Genomic DNA, 23,020 nt, shown 5'->3' on the forward strand with positions numbered 1-23,020 from the left:
CCTCAACAGATGCTTTCATATTGTTAACAAATGCAATAAATGAATCATTCTCAAAAAATAATGTCCTAGTTGCAGCTTTCCTAGGTTTTGAAGGGGCATATGACAATGTGAACCACCAAATCTTTTAAACAAACTTGCAAACCTTGGACTACCTCCCAAGCTAGTATCTTTCATAGAATCTTTCATCGAATTGCGAAGTTTCATTGTTTGTGTTGGTTCAGCCTCTTCACCCCAAAAGACAATAACCAAAGACCTTCCTCAGGGAGCAGTCCTCAGCTGCCTCCTCTTTCCCTATATCTCTGGGACATGAACCTCCCCCAAACGAATCTACAATATGCTGACGATCTGGTGCTATGGTCATCTGGCAACACCTTTGAGATAGCACAGTCAAATCTGCAAAAGTCACTTTTCCAATTTGAAAAATTCTCTCAACATTCAGATTTACTCATTGCCAGTCAAAAATAATCCAATTTCACCGAAAGCGAAATCATGTTAATGCAAGACTAACTCTAAATGGAACAAGTATTCCAGAAGATAATCATATTAATTACCTAGGTCTCATGCTTGACCAAAACTTAATTTCCGCCTCCATATTTCAAACACAATAAAAAAATGCTACAGAAATACAAATATACTAAAAAGACTTCTTTCCACACCCTGGGGATGTAAGGAGAAAACCTTACTCCAGTTTTATAAATCACATATAAGACCCCATATTGACTATGAGCTCATCGTCTATGGTGCATGTGCAAAGACCCAGAAAAAATTGAAACAATACAAAATGATATAATACGTCTCATATTTGGTCTTAGGAAACCCACAAGCACCAAGTTTCTGCTTATGGAGAGTGGATTAACAACAATAGGGAGAGACTTAGCTTTCTCTTGACAAAACATCTTACGAAAATTGAATCAAATAGCTCACACACCCTACATAATTGGTTAAGAAATCCAGCCATGTATAGAGGCATTGCAGATGAGTATGCCAATATTCAGAAGAAGTTCCCTGACCGGCAAAGTCTATTGCACCTACTTTCCCCCAATCCCCTACATGGAATTGGTCAATTCCCATAATAAATACTGATTTCTCAAAGTGGAATAAAGATTTAACCCCCATTGCTCTTGTCCAAAAAAAATTGCTGAAATTAATACAATTACTTATAAAAATCACTTCCAAATATTTGTTGATGGGTCAAAAATGAATGAGAAGATAGCAAGTGGTGCCTTCCTTCCTCACCTGAAAATTGTAATGGGCGAGAGATTATAATAATGTATCTATAATATCTGCTGAGTTAAATGACATAATCATGGCATTAGAACACCTTATGGAAAACCAACCTTTGATTGCTAATTCAAAAAATATTAAAGTCTATTCCGACTCTTTATTAAGCCTTGAGTTGCTGGCCTCAGCTCCTCAGTATAAGTTGGACATTGACACTTATCATTGTCTTGGTGTTATAGATAATCTTGCTTCAAGTGGCATAAGAACTTATCTTCAGTATATTCCTAGCCACTGTGGTATAAGTGGTAATCATCAAGTTGATGAAATAGCAAAAAATGCTATAAATATTGACCAGCCAAGTGGGAGACCAATCCCCATTAGAGATATTTACCGCAGGAGACTATCAGATACTACATTTAATAAAAATAATCCTAGCCTTTCCCCCTTTCCCAATAAGTATTTTTCTAAAATTTATCATAGAATTCGTTCTGGAACAAATGGAGTAAACTTTCTTGCATTCTTGTATCAGTTTCCTAATTCAAGTGGTTCAGTTCCCCTGTCCCCTCTTTGCATGTATTGTAATATGAATAATGAAACAATTGACCACTGCCTTTTTGAATGTAATATGCTGACGTCTGCACAACATACCTTGCTTTCTAAACTGTTAAAATGCTTCAAACACCACAAAATCTCACTATCAGCCAAGAGCCTAGCCAACTATACCTGCACACAGAGCATAGAAATCAACATCTATAATCTTATATTTGAACTCCTTGAGCCGAAAGATCTACTGAAAGATATCTGAGAATATCTAATAAATAAGAAGCAATCAAGCCAGTAGCTCTGTAGCCCACAGAGTGAAGCAAAAGGAAAAGGGCTAAATAGTATTACTGAAAATCCCGCCTGCTGCAAAATAGAAGAAAGAAGAAAAGAAGGCATCTTTCAAAATCGGAAGGCTTTTGCCAGCTAACGGCGAGTCATTAAATATTAATGAATTTGTGAACGCTGTTGCTGTTTACGAGGGATTTCACGGAGGTAGACGTGCGGTCGAATGTGAGTTAGTCCTTTGGAAATAGAAGTGGCTCGGAATGTCTGAGAAACCATCAACTGTTGCTTCGACTCTTGCGTCATGCGATGCAAGATTTTCCCCATGCATTCAAAGGCTTTTGACGATTTTTCAGACATTACCAGTGACTAACGCTTCTGCTGAGAGGAGCTTTAGCTGTCTTAAGTGATTAAAAACCTATCTGCGGAGCTCCATGGGCGATGAGCGTCTGAACGGACTAGCTCACATGGCCCTGAACCACGATATCCAGGTCAATGCTGACCAAGTTTTTGATCGATTTGCAGCCAAAAAAGACCGGCGGCTGTTACTGTGAGAGGTTAGGTCGTCTTTCGTTGCTCGTTTCTCTAAGTGCAGTTGATTCTGTTTTTTAAACTTTAATTGTGCTATATCCTCTTTAAACAATGTTAATATCAATACATTTCTTGCTTTCATGGCTGCTATAATAGGTAGACTGAGGCACCCACCCCTCCGAAACCAAATTCTGGGCAATTGTCTTTGATATAATATTATTTTTTATTTATTTGGTTCTCTAAAACAAGGGTCCCATAGGCAAGGAATAATGCACTTCTTTCTTTTTTTTTCTAAATTCTGCCGCTTCATGGCTGTTCCAAAACATCTACTGGCCCAAAATAGAAACTCTCACTGCTTCTAATTTTTTTTTTAATCCTGACTTTGTTGGCAAAATTTTGTCATCCATTCTCAAACAAAAAAAAGTCTACAACTAGAAATACTCATGACAAGTGTGTACTTTTTATTTCTTTACCTAGCTACCCCCCCCCCCCTACCCCCCGCCTGAAATCTTGCAATATGATAGATAATTTTCTTGCTCACATGACTGCTATAAAAAGGTAGACTGACGCCCCCCCCCCCCCGAAACAAAAATCCTGGATACGCCAGTGGTGTCAAGAATTCAAGGGTTGTCTGACCAAATAGTTGTCAAATAATATTTTACATGAAAAAAACATTAAAAAAGGTGATTTTTTAATTCTAGTTTTACTGATTTGATGCTAGATGCTAGATTTTTGTATCATCTGAGGAACTGCTGCTTTCCCTCATGCTATGTTCATATTTTAAGCATTTTACTTGGTTGATCACAACACCCTGGTTCATTTATACTGCATAAATTTGAAGAACATGCTGTTTAGTAGATTTTATACATGTGTTTTTCAAATAGATCCCAGGCTGTAAAATACTAAATATTTTCTCTGAACCCCTTCCTAATTAGTGTGGAATTCCTATCCCACTGAAAATGCTAATGAAACATGTAAAACTCCTTGGTGTCACAAACTTCTAATAATCGTAAGTAGGACACACCCATTTCAAGAATTCTGGACTTTCCAGACAAAGGATAGTCAAAACAAAAATTTTTGAAGCGGATTAAACCAGTAGATTAACTTTGAAATGGCCAAATGCTGACAACACTTTAATTGTGAACAACAAAGAGATCTTTGCTGGACCATTAAAGCTGAGAGAAAGTGGTCCATTCCAGATAGCATTTATAAAGAGACCTATATCACACATTATATTATAGAGACCTAGGTCACACAATTACACTCCATATTATCATCCAATTTTGTCCCCATTCTTGTGGCAATTTTTTCAGTTTTTTGCTTCCATTATCTGAATAATATTTTATACATTTACACATTTAAAAAAGTTGAAGAGAAACAAAGAAATAATGTGAAAAGAGTAGGCATGTCAAATCCATGAGGATCCGCCCAGAAGTATTGCCCAAGTATTTCAACATGTGTCAAATTGAATTCAACTTACATAAAAAACAGGTAACTTTATGTTCTGTCAAATTTGTAGGTGAAATCACTCTAATTTTAAGAAAATCGGAATTTTGTATCCTTTTCTGATAAAACTTCAAACTTCTAATCAAACAGTTAGATTTGTAGATATTTTTTTCTATATACTGAAACCCTTTTCAAACCAAAAGTCTTTAAATTAAGCCTTCTGGAATAGAAAAAGTTTTTTTTTTACCAAAACTGTCAAATCATCTGTACCTTTACCCTAGGTCTGTGTTTCAACAAGACTAAAACAGAGTTTATTGTCTTCAATCGTAAAGGAAGCGTTCCTGCCCCAGAAGTAAAACTTTTATGACAAGATAATAAAATATTCTTCAAGTATAATGAATCTTGGTCTACCTGTGGCTTGTAATGTTAAATCAACTCATCTTTTGTTAATAGATGATTTTACTAGTAAAGTCCAAAAAGTAAAGTCCTTACGGTACGATTGTATCTCCGAAAGCTTCATACAGTCAACAGATTTAGCTCCAGATGTTTTTGGTGATGGTTACACCATATGTGTTGGTGCTCTCTCCTTTTTGGATCTTCTATCTGATATTAATAGTTGTACAGTGTATTCTTGTTTCTGTGAAACATACAGTTTTTGTAAATTTCTTTTGTGCTTGCCTCCTTGGAAGCAAAACACAGCTATTATCAACCAGAAAATACGAGAAAAGCTTGATACGAGTTTAAAAGAAAATGAACTGTGTGATGCTCTGTGATATTAGTGTCCATTTGCTGTTCTGCTTGTATATATTTTTGCATTTTTTATTTGATGCTTTTTGTTGTTGCTATGTCTTTAGTTGGATTATGTCTTTTAGTGGGAAATAAAGTTCATTCATTCATAATATCCAATACTCCAGCAATGTGCCCATCCCCCCTAATGGTCCCAGATATAAATAGTTTCTTAGCCACGCTGCTTTTCCATTTACAGAATTTAATATAAAAAAATGGGTAGCCTACATTATATACTGTGTTTAGTTTAATTTAACTCAATTTTTTTTCCCTGTTGATAAAGGCTCCTAAATGTCGAGTCAAAAAATATAGTATAACTATATTTTTATTGTTTGAACGGTTTTTGTTCCACTGTTTTATTTAAATTATACCCATTTTTCTCTTAAATTATGTTGCAGATATAGCCCTAAGTTAGGCTATATATACAACTGAATATATACAAGATTTCATTTTTGACATAGGGACAAGGTGAACACTACTCAATGGCTTTTTTAATCTGACAATAACCTTTTTGTTGTTTTCTAGCTAGACACTTGAAGCACTTGATGTGTCTTTTATTGCTGATTTGCGTTTAAGATAGGCTTAAAAAACTGTCCTTTTTTATAGATTGGCTACATTTGGCACTGTAAATTAATTGATGATCTATTATTCAAACGAACAAAGTCAGAAAGTTTTATATACAGTCTAGATACATGCATGACTCTATTAGAGGGGGTGGGGGGCGGGAGATTACATGTAAGCATAACAATTAGTAACTATAGAATTAGCATTAAAATGCACATAGGGTGTTATATTCACATTTTTGCTAGCAAAGTATCTAAATATCAAGAGATCCGCACAAACGTGCTACGTTTCCAATCCGAAGGTATTTTGGCGGTCGTCCAGATTACTGCGAACAACGCTGTCCAGTACTTGAGGCAGGTCATAACCGTCGCTTTGATCATTTCCGCGGATATCCTGTCTTCGCCAGGTGACTTCCCATTTTTCAGCTTCTTTGCTGCAGCTATAATTTCAGTGGATGACAGTGGATACGTACTGATATCTAAAACAGTATTATTGCTGGGATCTCTGGGGGACCTTCTGGCGGAGGCTTATTAAAAAGGTTTTCGAAGTAACTGGCCCACCCTTCACTTATTTCAGAATGCTGTGCTACCAGAATACCCGAGGGGTCTGCTATTGATCCATGTTGAATAGAGCATTTCTTTCCAATAATAAATTCAAAACAATGCATAATAAATATCCATTTAGCAACCATAAACTATCAGCAATGAGTTATTGCTGGACCCCGGCAGCATGCAGGCGAATTAACCGAAAGTTGCCGACAAGAAGCCCGACCAAACATCACCGAAGTATCGGAACGCCACCGGCTAAGGTGGCGGTGGTCGGTTGACTGTAAATCAGTTTTTCGGCAATTTTTAATTGTGTCAACCGCAATGTCGGAGCTTTTCCTTCTCGTGTGGTTTAGTTTTTCGATTTTCCTGATTAGAAATCAAGCTGGGCTTGCACTATCCCCGAATTTTCGGGTATTTCGTTGAAAATCTGTGCGTCACCCCGAAAAAAATTCTGGTTCCCCGAATCCACGAAAATCATCCTATCACGGTGCCACCCTTAGCAATTTATCACCAGTGACATTCCCTGCCAAATATTACTTTGTATACCATAATTCTTCACTATTCTTTGGTTCGTTAATTTTCGTCTCTTTTGTTACTTTGCATAAAAACCAGACAGATGCAATTGCATTGCAAATATTGCAATATACACAGTTCTTCATATGTTGACAAAAAAAAGCATCGTCTTTATTAAATGAGTTTAAATCATTTCGAATCCAGTTTCCCAATTGCAATTTCTTGCATCATTCGTAGTCAAGAATTTTATTTTCAAGTTGAATAGAATTAAAGAACGCATACACTATTTTACTACATTCACTACAGTTGGATTTTGAAATTGGTAGCAGAAAGATCGTTTCTACAGCTGAATTGTGAGTTTGCAGAATTTTTTTTTTCTTTTGCTGTTTTTAGATAAGATTTTCTTAATTTTTAATACTCAATTTGTTGAGCGCCGTATAGATTAAAGAAAATACAATCTTCTTTCTTGAAATATTTACCCCCCCTAAAAAAACAAACTATTGATGCAAAATTTAGCTATGGACTAAGCTATGTATACGGTTGGGGAATTAAAGATTGAAACGGAAGTTACCCCAAAAATATAATTCATATAATTCAATATCAAAGTCGCCCATTTCAACTGTTTTGAAGGTGATAAAACAGATATTGGAAAACCGCATTATGAAAAAATTAAGGTTCTAAGTTCAAACTTGTATTCAAAGTTTTTACCCAGGTAACTGACGAATTTTGTGATACGGTGTTTGAAGTTTTGTATGAATTAATGCTCAATGAAAAAAAACTACTAATTTTGATAATTATCAAACAGTTCGTGGTAATGAACTGTAAGTAAGGAGCGACTCTGCTCAATGGTAACCGAAACTCTAAAAAAACGGAATTTTGGTAACATAAAAATCATCGGGTGTCATTTTCGAGATAAAACATATAAACGTCATCAGGTTTAATATAACCCATCTACGGTTAAGCGCCTGGGGATACGTGGCTGGTTTTCGAAAAAAGGGGGAAAGACCATCTAAAAGCTACAGAACATTAGTGAACATCACATTCTCCTATTTAACGTCTCATAGAACTATGCTGAAGAGGTTTCAAACTCCTATCTACAAAAATGTGGAATTTTGCATTTTTTGCCAGAAGAAAGATCACGGGTTCCTGTTCATTTGTTTTTTGTTTTTTTTTCCAGGGGTAATCGTATTGACCCAGTGGTCCTAGAATATCTAGGAGGGCTCATTGGAACGGAAATTAAAAGCTCTAGTTGCCTTTTTAAGTGACCAAAAAAAATGGAGGGCAACTAGGCCCCCTCCCACGCTCATTTTTTTCTCAGAGTCACCCAATTAAAATTTTGAGATAGCCATTTTGATCAGCATAGTCGGAAATCTAATAGATATTTCTTTTACGATGACTTAATCCCCCACAGTTCCCAGGGGAAGGGCTGCAAGTTATGAACTTTGCCCATTGCTTACATATTGTATTGGTTATTGGGAAGTATACAGACATTTTTAGGAAGAATTTTTTTCTGGTGGGGAGGGGGATGAAGGAGAGGGTTCATCGGGATAAGATTTCCGTGGTGGATGTTTCTTTGGGGTAAGGGACATTTATATGAAGGGGACACCGGATTTCCAAGCATTATTTAAAAAACGATCAGAAATTAAATTAAAAAAAAAAACAAGTTTTTTCAACTGAAAGTAAGAAGCAACATTAGAACTTAAAATGATTAGAAATTATTACTTATATGAGGGGGTTCTCCCCCAAGTCAATACCTCGCTCTTTACGCTACAGTTTTTTTAGTGCTTTCAAAAGAACTATCTATTCTAATTAAAAGCCCTTTGTGATCCAGGGGTTTTTGAATTAAAATTTTTTTTAAGTTTCAACGTAAAGAGCGTGGTATTGACTAAGGGGAGAACCCCATCATATACGTACTAACATATACGTAATAAAAAAAACAATAAAAAAAAACAAGCGATACGGCTCAATAGTAATCGAAACTTTTAAAAACAGAACTTTGATGTCAATAAATGTATCACAAGAATGGAATTGTAATGCTGATTCTAAATATATGAATTTTTATTAAGTTTAGTATTACTCATCAAAGGCTACGAGCCTGAGAAAATTTACCTGATTTTTTAAGGAGGGGGGAAACATCCCCTAAAAGTGAAAGAATTTTAATGAAAATCACACCGTCAGATTCAGCGTATCAGAAAACCCTATAACATAGGTTTCAATCTCATATCTGCAAAAATCTGCAACTTTGTATTTTTTGCCAGAAGAAAAATATACGAATATAGAAGTTCGTTAGGTAAGTTAATTTGTAAATTACGTCAGAATCAAATTTAGAGGCAGCCATTTAGCAAAAGAAAAGTAAAATTTTTATGCAAATTTTGTTTACTTATTCAATGACGGTGAGCCAAAATAAAAGCTGCATTAACTAAAAAACGATCAGAAATTAAATTAAAAAAACAAGTTTTTTAACCTGAAATTAAGGAGCGACATTAAAACTTAAAACGTACAGAAATTATTCCGTATATGAAAGGGGCTGTCCCCTCCTCAACGCCCCGTTCTTTACGCTAAAGTTTGACTTTTTCTCACAATTTTACATTTTAAGACAATGAAAAAACTTTAGCGGAAAGAGCTAGGCGTTGAGGAGGGGACAGGCCCTTTTATATACAGAATAATTTCTGTTCGTTTTAAGTTTTAATGTCGCTCCTTACTTTCAGTTTAAAAAACTTGTTTTTTTTATTTAATTTATGTTAAGAATACATAGCTAGTAGATACTTCAACCATTATACAAGGGTTCTGAAACGCCACAGCCATTTCGTTTTTACCAGATTTCTACTTCTCTTGATGAAACAAAGAAGACCAGTTTCCAGCCAGCGACTTGTGAAGTTTTGAACTCATGATTAGGTTCGAATCTGTTGTAAATTTAAGCTGTCATTTGAGAAAGACTGATGAAAACATAATGTTTGCTGTCAACATTGATCGCGCCGGCGGCGCCCGACATCCTACCGGCGGCGTGGCGTGGTGCGCTGTTTTTGGCCCCGCCGGTCTTTTCCCTCATCGGCGCGGCGCCGGGGTCTAGTTATTGCAGACAACAGTAGTATAGTGTAAACAAGCTTTTGGGTGGGCAAAGGTGAATGTAGTATACACTTTTTTTTTCAGCCAGCTTCACCACTAATGTTGCAGTACCTATCCCTTTCCACTTTTCCTGTCCTCCAGGCTCAGCACAGGATGTTCAACCTCATAGTTGAACCAAGTACTATTCCAACAGCCCTGAGTATCATGCTATTCAGTTGATTTTGATTTAAAAATGGGGTTTGAGCAAATCAAAAAATATATCCTTTAAATCACCATTGTACAAACCTTATACAGGAAAATTATAACCCCCCCCCCTTGAATTACAAGAAAAAATCACTTTTGTGCATAGGCAGCAGTGATATATCTTCTGTTTTTTTCTTCATTGATAATACTGGAACATCATAGAGAGCTGTATAAAGGCTTATTTAAAAGCTATTTCTTCTGCCATTTTTTTTTCTATAAATTAGACTCAACCAAGCCGCCATAAAGTGCCATATGGTATCCTAAAAGTGCAATTTTGAGTGAGACTCCTGGAATGGAAAGGCTGGGCTTGACTTATAGATTAATTCTTATATCTAATTGTGTTTTTTAATTCAAGTTAATAAAGCATTCATAAAGTGGCATATGGCACCCAAAAAGTGTTTAAAATAAAAATAAGAAAGGGTCATTCCCAGTGGAAAAATTTCACTAGCAAATTTCCCTTGGAAAATACCTTCCATCCCTGCAGAAAATTTTTCTTCATGGAAAATAATCCCCTGTAAATTTTACCCACATTTAAAATAGCAACTATATTGTTAATTTCAAATTATTTGAAAAATAAAGTTAGAATTATTAACTTACCCATTGGGCATTGTTTGACAAAGAATATCCAGAAAATCCAAGCAATTCTTGGCATCATTGCAGCAAAAACCTTACATTAATTAAAACTTGCCTTGGATACTAATTGGAAGGGAAAAATTGACACACACTGTTTGAAAATTGCCTTCTCCTTTTTATATTTCTTTAAAATATAACGAAATCTTGGTAAATTACACAAAAGTTTTTTCCTGTATAAATCAGGGTATGGGGGTACACATTTTGGAAGGGAGGGGGGTGAGGTACACTGAATATCGGTTTTATTCTAAAATTCCCTTCACCAAGCGAAGATTGGTCTCCTAGTGCTGCATGTTAAAAGTGATAACAATAGAAACAGAGTGTGGGTTGGTGCCACTTATATGTACAGGCAGAATCTCTAATTTGTAAGAAAAATATTCATATATGGTTTGAATTCACCCTTGCCTGCTTTCAGCAGACCTTATTTTACAGGTTGTGGATGCAGAGATGAATGTCCCACAAGTAGTGCTAGTGTTACATGAAATGCAACTAATAAACAGTAATAATGCTCAGTACATTTATGTCAATTTTTTTTTGAGGGGTTAAAAGAAATATTTAGAAGAGCGAAAATAGCAAGTAGTCAGCATGTTATTGTACATAGAGGCAGTTATATATTTGTGGGTTAGTATGTGAATCCAAAACATAAGGAATAGGACTTTATCAACACTTATTAAGCGTTTCAGCTACAAATAAGGGAATTTTGATCTGTATTGGAGTTTTGATTAAATATTTGAAGTAGAAATGTAAACAATTAAATGATCTCTGGAGTGGATCTATCCCCCTTCCCTCCCCCTACCAACTTCCATGACCAAGCTACAACTGATTTGACCTATCTAGCTTAATGCAAATAATATTACAAAAAGCATTAAGTCTAATTTTCTTTTTTGATGATTTTTTTCATTCAAAAAATTATATTCACTGTATTCTTTGCATTACACCTTCTTATTCTTCACTGACTCTATGTCCTATTTGCAGATCAAGAGGGTGTATTCATATCCACTTTTGAAAGCTTTAAACCAGCCAAATCTAATCTTGAACTGATACATTTTAGGAAGTAAAATAATATTAAATATCAGGGAAATAAATTTGATCTTAGCAAATGTGATGAAAAAGGAAGTATAGTACATTTTTGTAATTTTGCCAATAACCAGGCTCACCTATTTACTTAATAAGGTTTGAAAGGCTGTGTATTTGCATAAAGGTTAGGGTGGAACATAATAGGAAGTGTAATGAACCCCTGTTTTTCATGTTGTTTGAACCCCTGTTGTTTTTTATATTAAAAACGAACATGGGTTAATAAAAAAAAAATTGTCTGCTTGCTTTTAAACAAGGTATTCATTTAGCCGTTATCATTCCTTCATAATGATGTGATGATATTATCTTGGCTAAGAACAAAATGCCCATCAATAAAGAGATTCAAAGGTTCAAGCAGCAGAAAGCAATCAATAAATATTTTATTTAGGGTTACACCCAACCGCATTAAGCAAGATTTGTTGCGTCGCCATAGTAGCAACCTTTATAATTGGAAGTAATGTTAATTAGGAAATCATATTGTACTACTCTTTTTTTATTATATTATAGTATTCCTGGGTTCCGGTGATTTCACCCCAAGAAAATTCCCCCCGTAGGGGATTTACTCCCCCCCCCCCGGTGATTCCCCCTAGGAGATGTCCCCCCGCCGAAAATTCTCCCCTCCTACCTCTTGGAAATAATCGCCACAGGAGACTACCTGTGGCGATTACCTCAGACTGTGAGGAGACTACCTCAGACTTATTTGCATTGGATGTCACCCATGGCTCGAAAATTGTTGCAAAATTCTTCTCTTTCTCGGCGGCCTAAAATATAAGAGCGAGTGGAGTACGCTTTTTAATTGTCAAGTAAATAGTTTGTTATACACGGTAATACACACACAGTTAAAACGCTACACTTCAAAACTAATATTTCTTGCAATAAGCCTCAGGTACTCCAGCGTCCCGACGTTCTCGTAGTTTCCCTTCTGTCGTAGAATTCTGGCATTGAAATCCACATACTTTTTCTTAATTAGTTCACTGGATTGTCCTGCATTTGCTTGAGTCACAACCACCCTGTTAAGTGCTTGTTTGCGCTTGAGGATGTCCAAGAACTTCCAGAGGCTAGGGTGATGAGCCGAAACTGAAGACGGCAATCTTCTATGGTAACCCTCAACATTGTGATTTGTCCTGGGGAGTTCATCTTTTGCTCTGTTGAACATATTCCAGACACGGGGCGGAAAGTTGCAAGGTACTCTCCTACTTCCACGCATTCTATCAATGTAGTTATCTTCAAAGTAGGTGATAATCAGCCCAAAAACATTGTCAGTAAGTTTTGCTTCGACAGCTGTGAATGCAGAATGTACTTCCGAAATGGGCACGAATGCAAGAGCAGCTAGAATTTGAATGGAGACTGCAAATTCATCATTGTCTTTATACCTCTTCTGAAGGCCAAGGGCTGTAACTTTCCTGTAGATACTCTGGCTTAAGTGGAGACAATAACGCTTCACTTCATTGGCTGGAAAACCTTTCCTGAAGGGATTCTGTGCTCTCACCTTGAAATCAGATAATACTGATGTTGGACCTGCATTCGTCAAATGAGACTTTAGAGAGTAGCGTGCGCCATGTGCTTTACTCGAAATATTTGAAAAGAATTATTAGTCATATGTTATCGCTTATGTGGATGGGATAGGATATTACACATTTTTTTTTTTTTAATAAAACCTAAATAGGGCAACTACTGCGTTCAGTGAAATCAAAAAGAACGGATTTGAAGATAGAAGAGCATTACATTTGGCTTTAGAACTGTCGTTACTTGGCTTAGATCAGAATCAGGATGAACCAGACTTTGGATTGTCTCCAGAAGAAAGGTTGAAAAGAAGTCAAATTATGACCGAGTGTGCATCTGTTCCAAGCTCTGAGCATGTTGCAGAAATAGTTGGAAGAAATTGTAAGACACTTACCTTCAGATATGTTGACCAAAGACTGGGTTAGAATCTGCTGCGGGGTTTCAAGCGTCTCTGCTGCTTTCCTCTTCATCTGGTTGCGAAGTTCCTGTATTTGAAAGTTAGTCTGGTTGGGAGCATGTGAATGCTCGTTAAAACACCCAACCAAAGCACTATCCTTCACCTTGATCTTTGCCTTGTACTCGCCTTGTCTTTCCATTGTCAGTCGTCTCAACTTACATTCGAAACTGACCACTCCAGCCGCTGAATCTTTCTGTGTCATGTAAACGAACCCTTCAGAGGCAATCTTGTCCTTTCCACGCATTGATTTGAAATATTCTATTATTTTAATAAACTTTATGTACTTCTGATGTGACACGAAAAAAATTAGCTGACCCAGTATGGCACAGCTCGGGAAGCCTAAATAGATTTCGAATGGAATAATCCGGGGTGGTTAGCTGTTATGACATATTAATTATGGGATTTAATTAAGAATATTAATAGATTAAATTAAGAGATTTTAATTTCAGTTTCAAGGTCTCACGGACCTTGTGTAGCTAGGAGGGTCGGAATCTCCTACGGGGGGAAATCTCATACGGGGGGGGGGATTTTCTCGGGGAGAAATCTCCTAGACCCAGTGTTCCTGTCAGAAAAACCGCGTTGAATAGAAATTCACCATTAACAAAACAATTCAGATTCCTAAGTTGGACAAAAAAACTTGAGAAAATTCTTGAAACTGCATAATTGTTTGTGAAAATAAGTGACAAAAACATTTCAAATATAAAAACACATAGAAAATAACAGTGGGCAAATTATATTATTTCAGATAGTATAAGTTTTAAAAAAATAAGAGGAGTGTAAGGAATGTGGGCAGCACATTAAAATATTGGTTATGGAGGTTTGAAGTTGTTGGCCATGGATAAAATTGTCGAGGATCTGGAAGATTCAGCCATACTGCACAAAATAAAAATATTGTACTGACACATTAAAAAACTGAGGGGGAGCAGACAATCTGGACTTTTCCCGGTTAAAGATAGGAACATGCCACAATTAGTGTTAAGGAAATTGTTAAAGAGAGATGGGCAAAACATTTTGAGAATGTGCTAAACCATGATGAAGTTACAGGAAAAGATGTAGAAAATAAGAGGAGTTAAGGAATGTGGGGACCACATTAAAATATTAATTATGGAGGTTTGAAGTTGTTGGCCATGGATAAAATTTCTGGGGATCTGGAAGATTTAGCCAGACTGCACAAATAAAATATTGTACTGACACATTAAAAAACTGAGGGGGAGCAGACAATCTGGACTTTTCCCGGCTAAAGATAGGAACATGCCACAATTGGTGTTAAGGAAAGAGTTAAAGAGAGATGGGCAGAACATTTGAGAATGTGCTAAACCATGATGAAGTTACAGGAAAAGATATAGAAAAGAAGGAAGAAGTTCGTGACACTTTGGAAGTGAATGAAGATTTCATTTTTGAGAAGAGTTAGTGGCAGAACTAAAATAATTCAATAATGATAAGGACTACGTCCTGATAGCATGGTTAATGAGTTTTTTAAATATGATGTTTCTGAAGTAAGAAGTAAATTACTGAAGATTATGAATCTAATTTTTGAAAAAGAGGGAGTATATAGCAATTTTAAGAAAACTAATTAAACCCTTCTATAAGAAAGGTGAAAGTATGATGACACTTTTTAGACTGAGATGCTGTATATGAAGTTTTAAGAGAGGTTTAGAACAGTGCAGTTTTAGAAAGGGGAGAGGATGCATTGACCAATTTTTCACTCTTAGATTAATAATTGATAAGTGCCTGAGTCCTCAGGCCCCTTTGGTCCTCAGCTTTATAGACTATGAGCAAGTGTTTGATTCAGCTGATAGAAGAGCTTTAGAAAAGGTCTTATCCTAGCATTATGCACCAGATAAAAAGATTAAAGTGGTTAGTGCTATTTACAAGAATAAAATTGCTGTGGGAAAGATAGGAAGTGAGGTTAATAGCTGGCTTTCTATTGAATCAGGAGTTAAGCATGGCTGGAATCGATTCCCACTTGTAGGGATCATTTTGGTGGACTTGGTCTTAATGAGTGCAGCAAAGGTAACAGTAGAACATAAGAATCAAATGGAGAAGTAAAACTTCTAAACTTAGATTATGCTGAGGATTTTAGCATCCTAGATTAAATGTTAGCAAAAAGAGTTCAGGGTGAAAGAATAGGTTTGAAAATTATGGTTATGAAAACTAAGTTGCCAGGACTTGGAATAAATGAAGGTTAAGAGGTGATATTGGGTAACAAGAAGATGAATAAAGTTCACAGCTGTACTTGCCTAGGTAGTATTATTAGTAAAAATGGTGGGTGCAATGAAGATGTTAAAAGTAGAATAGAAAAGGCCAAGGGCTCTTTTCACAGTTGAAAAAAGTTTGGAAGAATAAGAAGATATAAGTCCACAAACCAAGATCAGAATACTGGAAGCTATAGTGATGACAATGGTCAAGTATGGTTCTGAAGCGTGGGCACTCCAAAAGATGGAAGAAAATTTGCTAGATGTTTTCTAAAGAAACTGTCTACGGATTGTTTTAGCTACCTGTCTGACTTAACATGTTTCAAACAGTAAGCTGTATGAAAAAGTGTGGTTTGAATCTCACTTTCTAGAGATGTAATGAGGGAAAGATTAGAAGGCTGGAACACGTTTTCCAGATGAAGGATGTCAGATTGTCCTTGTTGGCCAACCATCTGGGGCCAAACAAAAAAAAGATTGTCGCAAAATGGGATGGGAGGATGTTGCAAGGAAAGATTTAAGGGAAATTGGAACTCCTTGAGAGGGTGTAAATAGGGAGACTTTGAGTGAATTGGGATGGAAGAGGAGTATGTGTATGGTAGCTACGTTTGCCTCAGATGGCTTGGTGATGTTGTGAATTTTTGGTGGTACTAGTGGTATATAGTATAAAAAATAGCATAGTATAAGGCTGGGTAAACCTTTTATTGATCATGAAATTGTTCGAAGTGACCCTAAAAATAGGATTTATAATTTTTTTTTTTTTTGCATATTACAAAGTAGGCCTAAGAATTCTGTTATTAAAGTGTTTTTATCAGAAGTAATTTATATGCCGTGGGGTTAAGGGGGGGGGGGGCAGTCTGGGTGCAACTCTCAGTGCCAATATTAAATTTGGAAAGGGTGTTGGGGGAGAATCAACTGGTATTGATTCTGTTAATTATGTATTTATAGCAAAAAGCTGCTCTCTAGGCACTCTTTTTTTAATGTTGTAAAGAAAGTAACTGAGCTATAGGCTTGTTTAAGACTGAAATTTTAGAAATTGATATTCATGTGTAGATGTAAGGTAACCCTTCTAAGTTGGACCTAGCTGTAATAACTACAAGTTTGGCAAAGGATACCTATAGGACAGAAATTAGATAAAAAAAAAAAAAAATACACTCTTCAGTTTCCCATTCAGTATTTTTTCCAAGTATAGTAATCACTGCCGTTATGATTGCGTCTCAGCTCATCTATTAAGACCAGATATTGTCTTGGTCTATATACTAAAGTTTTTGCTATTTTTTTGGAAATAGTATTTATTTGGTACTATTAATTAACTACCAGTGACAAAAAGCTAAAAAATGTAGGTAATGTAGTAAAATCAGCAGACTTTTGTATATAGTCTAGGACTGTTTCTAGCTCCTTTAGCAGGGAGGGGATATGGGATGAAATTCAGATAACAGTGATTATTATATTTTGAAAGAGGATTGAATAATGAATCTAATAGTTTATATTTTTTTTTCCACCTCATTTCTGTCCTATGAGTGACCTTAATCTGAAATTCTTAGTTGATCTAAATTGGATTTAGTTAAATACTTCTTCTGTCTGTTTTTCCATATGTTCCTCAATGTTCTTCTACAATGTTGCCCATCTAAACTTTATTTATTGACTAACAATAATTTCTGTATAAACATTATAGTACTTTAATAATTAGTTGCCCCTGAGAAAATATTCCCACTAAATTTAAGGATGTTTTGATTAATTTGCTTGCCAGAAAATGATCATACCACTCAACACACCTTTTGATAATCTTACCAAATATATGCTAGTATGCTAATTGCTACCATTGCAAATGCTATTTTCAACCCTCAAAGTGGCACCTTGTCCCTTATATATATATAAATATATATATATATTTTTTACTAGCAGAACTAAGATAAAAGACGCCATTTGATTTGAAGCCCCAGGCTTAGTTCATGCTTCACAGTCATATATTACAAATGAGTGAATTTTTTAAGTCAGAGACAATAAGTTTTGTAATTTGTAAATATTTTGTTTGAATTGTTTTTTTGACATTGCCAATAATTGACAGCTGTAGTTGAAGGACAGATGAGAAAAATCAAAAATTGCTTTCATTAAAAAGAATGGCCAAAAATAAGCTTAGGTAGAAAATTTACGATATAAGAGAGAAATTAGATAGCAAAAAACAAGAAATATATCTGATTCCCCATTGGTCTTTCCAAATATTGTAGTCACTGGTTTAACAATTCCATTCCAGCCCCCTCCCTACTAGGGCAAGTATAGCCCCAAGCTATATACATAAGTTCGCTGATTATTTTTTTTTCATATTAGCTTTATTTGGCACTTTAAACAAGCTGTTGCAAAAAATAATTCAAAGCAAAAAAAAAAAAAAAAATCAGCAATAGGGCTATACCTGTTCCCACCAGAGGAAGCTGCAATGCATTTACAGGAGGATTAAATGAGGAACTTTGTGGGAGGTTTCTCTTTTCTTTTGTTTGTGATTTCTTCCTTACAACATAAATGTATTGTAACAAACATGAATAAAAAAAATAAAAAAATAAAAGTGAAGCATGCTTTTTTGAAAATAATTCAAAATCACCTTTGATTGATAAAATGGGATGGAGAATTACTACCAAAAACATAAGGAGCCACGCATCATCGTCTAAAAAAAACTTTCCAGAGCCTGAATTATGCCACAGGAAGTTCTTTTGAGACACCTTCTCCTGTTCCTTTCCCTTACAAAGGGCAATGACCTTGCACAAGCTGGGACAATTTTTTTTTAAGTGAGGCTTCCTGAAATGAACAGTATTTTTTTAATAGATGTTATGACAGTTAGTGGTTCTGACTGATTTTCCTTTTAGATTTTATGACGTTTAATGCTTGTGACGTTTAGTCGAAATGGTAGCACCCCCGTAAAATTTAGTGATTTTGTACCTCTGTAACTCGACTTTACATTTGGTTACCTCTATGACTTGTTAGGTTTTTAAGTCAAATTTTAATGAAGAATGACCTCTATTACTCGAAATATGCAGAAGTTCAGCTATACATAACTCAAAGAAAAATCGTAGTCCCGTGAATTTCGAATTAGCGAGAGTCAACTCTACTTTGTTTTTTTTTTTTTATCTAGAGTCCAATAAAGATAGACTCGACCAAAATTAGGGAGTTTTCTTGCCTAAGTTCAGACAGGTAGTAGACTTGTCATCTATGCGATATCTTTTTAGTCTTAGAAATAGGGAAAGACCAGAGATAGGAACTTGCCAATACCTTTGCATGATGTAATTTAGTTATGTACCCATTTGAAACCTTCATTAACTCAACTCAACTGCCCTCCGAGATAGCAAAACTTCATCATTTAGAGGTCTGCTTTTATAAATCTTTGTTTGTAAGGTTTTAAAGATTTTGAAAGAATGTATTAAATTTATATTTAAAAAAAAAACTTTATATGGGTTAAAAGCTGCTCAGACGTTGAAATTGTGTTTTCAAAACTTAAGAGTCAAAGTAAAGTAGAATTCGAAATAAGGAAAGAATTTTTACTTGAAAATCCACTTTCTGTTCTGGACTGGAAATGTCTTCTATATATTCGTGTAAGCTCCAAAAAAAAGGAAAAAAGGAAATATTGGTATTTATTAAATATATGTTATTTTTTAAAAGTGCTGGTTTTATCACCTCACAATTTATTTCAACAACTTTTGAAAGATGCATAATATTATATATTGAAAAAGAACTTTACTCTCTCTAATATAGCCAAAGGCTTAACCTGTTTAAATTGCAGTGCGTTAGGTTGATAGAATGCAAATTGTAACATTTATGAATTATATATTTACATTTTAGAATTATAATATAAAACACAACAATGTAATCAGAAATATCAAAATCAGAAATGCATCTGTTTTTTCTTCTTTACAAATTCAATGTTTTTTCAGGAATGAATTAGGATAGAAACACTATTGTAACTTTTGCTTTAAAGTAAAACTTTTCCAGCTTTCTTCCAGTAAAACAAAAGTCTGGTCCCCGGGTCGGGCCTCAATAGGTCTAGAGTCGGGATGATACCTTGCTGATTCTGGTACCTAAGATAATTGAAGGTATCTAAAATGATGGTGCTAGTTACTAATTTGGGTGATCATGCAAATGGATAAAGTAATGTAGGTAACATGACAGTACATTTGATGGGTACCTCTGAAATGACCTACTTGTAAAAACCGTTTTGCTTTGAAAACATTAGTCAATAATGTAAATAAAAAAACAAAACACGGAATAACTGTTTTCGAAGCAATGCCCCGCCCCCCCCCACTAAGAGGCAAAAGTGTAATGAACAATAAAAATTTATGCCTTCTACAAAATATTTGTGGTTGCTTCAACTGATATTAATTAAAGGGGGAAAAAAATCCTAGAGGCCCCTTCCATTGCAATGGTTAGGGCAATTAGAAAAAAACTATATTTGAAAGCACATTTCTTCTTTATGCTCATCCTAGGCCTTCTCTAACCCCAAGACCTTCTTTGGAATAATTTAGGCTTTGGATCCATCCCCCAAAGTTCCCCTTAGACAACTCAGCTATTTTCTAATGTAGCCAAAAGTCTTTCAATTGGATTTGTTCCATTAGGCAGTAGATTTGTGAACACTGGTAAGGGGGGTGGCAGTGCCCCCCCTCTGGGAAACAAGAAGGCATTAAAACAAAACACACAAAATAGGTAAATGCAAAATATTCCCATTCAAATCTAGGTAAAAACTATGCTTTTGGTAGCCCTTGCTCCCTTTACCCCTTATAATTTTCCTTGCAGTACTCATAAGTAAAAAATATATTTTACAGAGTTTATAAACAGTTGGGAAATTAAAATTAAAAATTAAGTTGAGATCTTTACCTCCAGACCTTGTCCCTTTCAAGGGAAGCTGGTAGTTTTTCTTCCTTTTTTTTGTGAATTTGTTGAGCAAAAAAGAAACTGAACCATTTTCTAGGCAATTACATTAATACATAATTAAAACAAAAATTGCTCACAATTTTTTGTGTTTGTTTCAGCAAAAATTAGAAATATGTTTTGAAAGTTAAAAGAAAAAACAAACTAAAGCAAAAAGTTCACACATCTCTGAAATGCAACACTAAATCTGAAAATTTGTGAACTTGACTTCCTGAAATCAGCACCTTCTCCCAAAATTAGTGCTGTAGATTGATCCTCCTCCATTTTAACTACAATGAAAAGATCGTTTTCTTTAAAAAGATTGATTACATATAATGAAAAAATAGGAATCAGGCTTGATTTCTCAAGTCTTTGTTATTTATTTGCTTTTTATTCTGACTTTTTATTCTTGCAACCCATGTTGTCATTTGTATTTTTCATTTGAAGTTATTCAATTGCCAACCCATCAGTGAATGCTTTTATTGGTTTGGGGCTAGAACCACCATATCTTGGTGCACCGTGACTGTCTATTCATTTTGACGTTACTTGATCAGTTTTCTCTGAAAAAGGTTAATGAAGCCAAGGCCTTTGTGTGATTTACAAAAATGTTTTTTTTTCAGGTAACAGGAATGGCAGTACCTATTATGAACTTTTCGACTTTCCATCCAACCCAGCAAGGAAGAATGCTTGGATGACAAGAATCAAATCCATTTATCTAGATTGGCGCTACCTCCCCTCATCAAAAGTCTGTGGGTTACATTTCCATGAACAAAAACCATCAGCTTTTCCTGAGCACAATGACTTTTGTCCCACTATTTTCCCAGTTCCAGTTGCTGATGAAAGAGATATACCATCTAATACTGAAGGGAATTTGATTTTAAACGAATCACAGGATAATTGCAACTTATGTCAGTGTTGTCGAGGTAAAGATGCCAGAATACGGGAGTTAAATTCTGCTGCTTCCAGGTATATAGAAGCAAATAGGCAACTGTCAACAGAAAACTCACAGATGGTGTGTGAGTTGGGCATGTTGAGAGAAAGAATAAAAACTTTTGAAGGAGCTATAACTAAGCCTTGTAAAACTGAGCATGTTCTGAATGTCAACATCAAAATGTTGAAAAAGCAATTGATGGAAGAGAAAATGAAAGTGGCTGAGCTTGAGCAGAAATTCGCCCTGAAGCTTGTTGAACTTGGTGAATTGCAAAAAGAATTTGCTAAGTGTAGGCAGAAAGAAGCGAAAGATCTTAAATTCGATGAGAGAAAAATGTATGAACTTGAAAATGAAAAGAAAAACTCAATTCAGCTGAAACTCGAAATTCAAACTTTAAAAGAGAATAAAAAAATGTTAAAAACAGAAGTATCTAGCTTAAGGGAAACTATCACCATACAGGCTGATAAGATCAAAAATCTGAAAAAAGAGTATGGAGGCTTTAGTGTCAGATTAATGAGACAAAATCAGCCGAATTCGAAAAAGAAAAAAGTCGGGGAGGTCTCTTCAGGAGGTGTCAAAGGGCTAATGAAAAGAGGTATTGTTCTAGAAAAAATAGGAAAACCAACTCAACAATTACGCAAAAGGAAAATTAAACGTAATGATGATGTTGATGATGACCTCATGGATGACGTTGTGTTAAGTGAAATTGTGAAATCGAAAATTAAGAGGGATCCATCAGATGATGAAAGTGAAGACAATAGTCACAGTAAAGATAACTTCTTTACTGAACATGTAGATTTGTCGTTTGATGACAACTGAGGTAGCAATTTAAGTGACAGTCATGGGTCTGAAATTGTCAACTAATTTTGGTTTCACTTTCCCTGCCTGATTGAATTATATAGTGATTTCTATTATTATTTGTTTTGTTTTTTGTTGTCATTAAATAGTTTCCTGAAAAATATCCCCAAGGGTTGTACTTCAATATATAAATTATATATGTACTTCAGTATTTAATTTTGGGGTATAGGGTGAGATGTTTTGTCCATCAAATGTAATGCACTGAAGGGTAAAGACATGAAAAAGAAAAATGCAAGATAAAAAAACTTAACAAAGATGGTGAAACAATTATACAACTATATTTTTGATAATTTTAGTCTATATTAAGAATGTTTAGGATGAAAATGTAAAAAAGTTACATTTTCATTTAGGATGAAAATGTTAAAAAAAAAATGAATATACTGTTATAATACTCCTAAGTACTTTCCCACTGTCCTTGCCTATAAAATGCTCATTTGCCAACAACAAAAAATCTTTTGATCATTTGCTGGTGGCAAAAAATCTTTTGCTCTTCTAATTCAATAAAAAATAAAATTCAAGTGTCAAAAACACTTAAGTGGCTTTCACCCTACTTACGTAATTTTCTATGTTAAGTGACTAAATTACGTTACGTTAACCGTTCTGACAAAACGAGTCCTTTCATCTTGGTCTTGTGTAAAAACCCATAAAATTATCATAATCATTGTCGAAGATGACCATAAGCAAATTATTCAAAAATAAAAATGTGGAACAGCCATCAAGATGCAAGCTCTGATCAAGCGTG

At 35.2% G+C, this 23,020-nt stretch overlaps 1 protein-coding gene across 1 annotated transcript in view; it reads left to right on the forward strand.

Moving 5' to 3' along the window:
* LOC148948388 (uncharacterized) overlaps positions 1-22,421 on the forward strand; it is a 41,364-nt gene extending 18,943 nt beyond the window's left edge. Inside the window, exon 2 of the mRNA XM_089093906.1 lies at positions 21,110-22,421. Within this exon, the coding sequence (XP_088950032.1) occupies positions 21,110-22,239 (1,130 nt within the window). The 3' untranslated portion in view covers positions 22,240-22,421. The remainder of the gene's footprint in view (positions 1-21,109) is intronic.
* The last annotated feature ends 599 nt before the right edge of the window (positions 22,422-23,020 follow it).

This window comes from Artemia sp. Qi Xiang Cuo, chromosome 9, assembly GCF_049724085.1.
Source record: "Artemia sp. Qi Xiang Cuo chromosome 9, ASM4972408v1, whole genome shotgun sequence".
In the NCBI taxonomy this organism is placed as follows: domain Eukaryota; kingdom Metazoa; phylum Arthropoda; class Branchiopoda; order Anostraca; family Artemiidae; genus Artemia; species Artemia sp. Qi Xiang Cuo.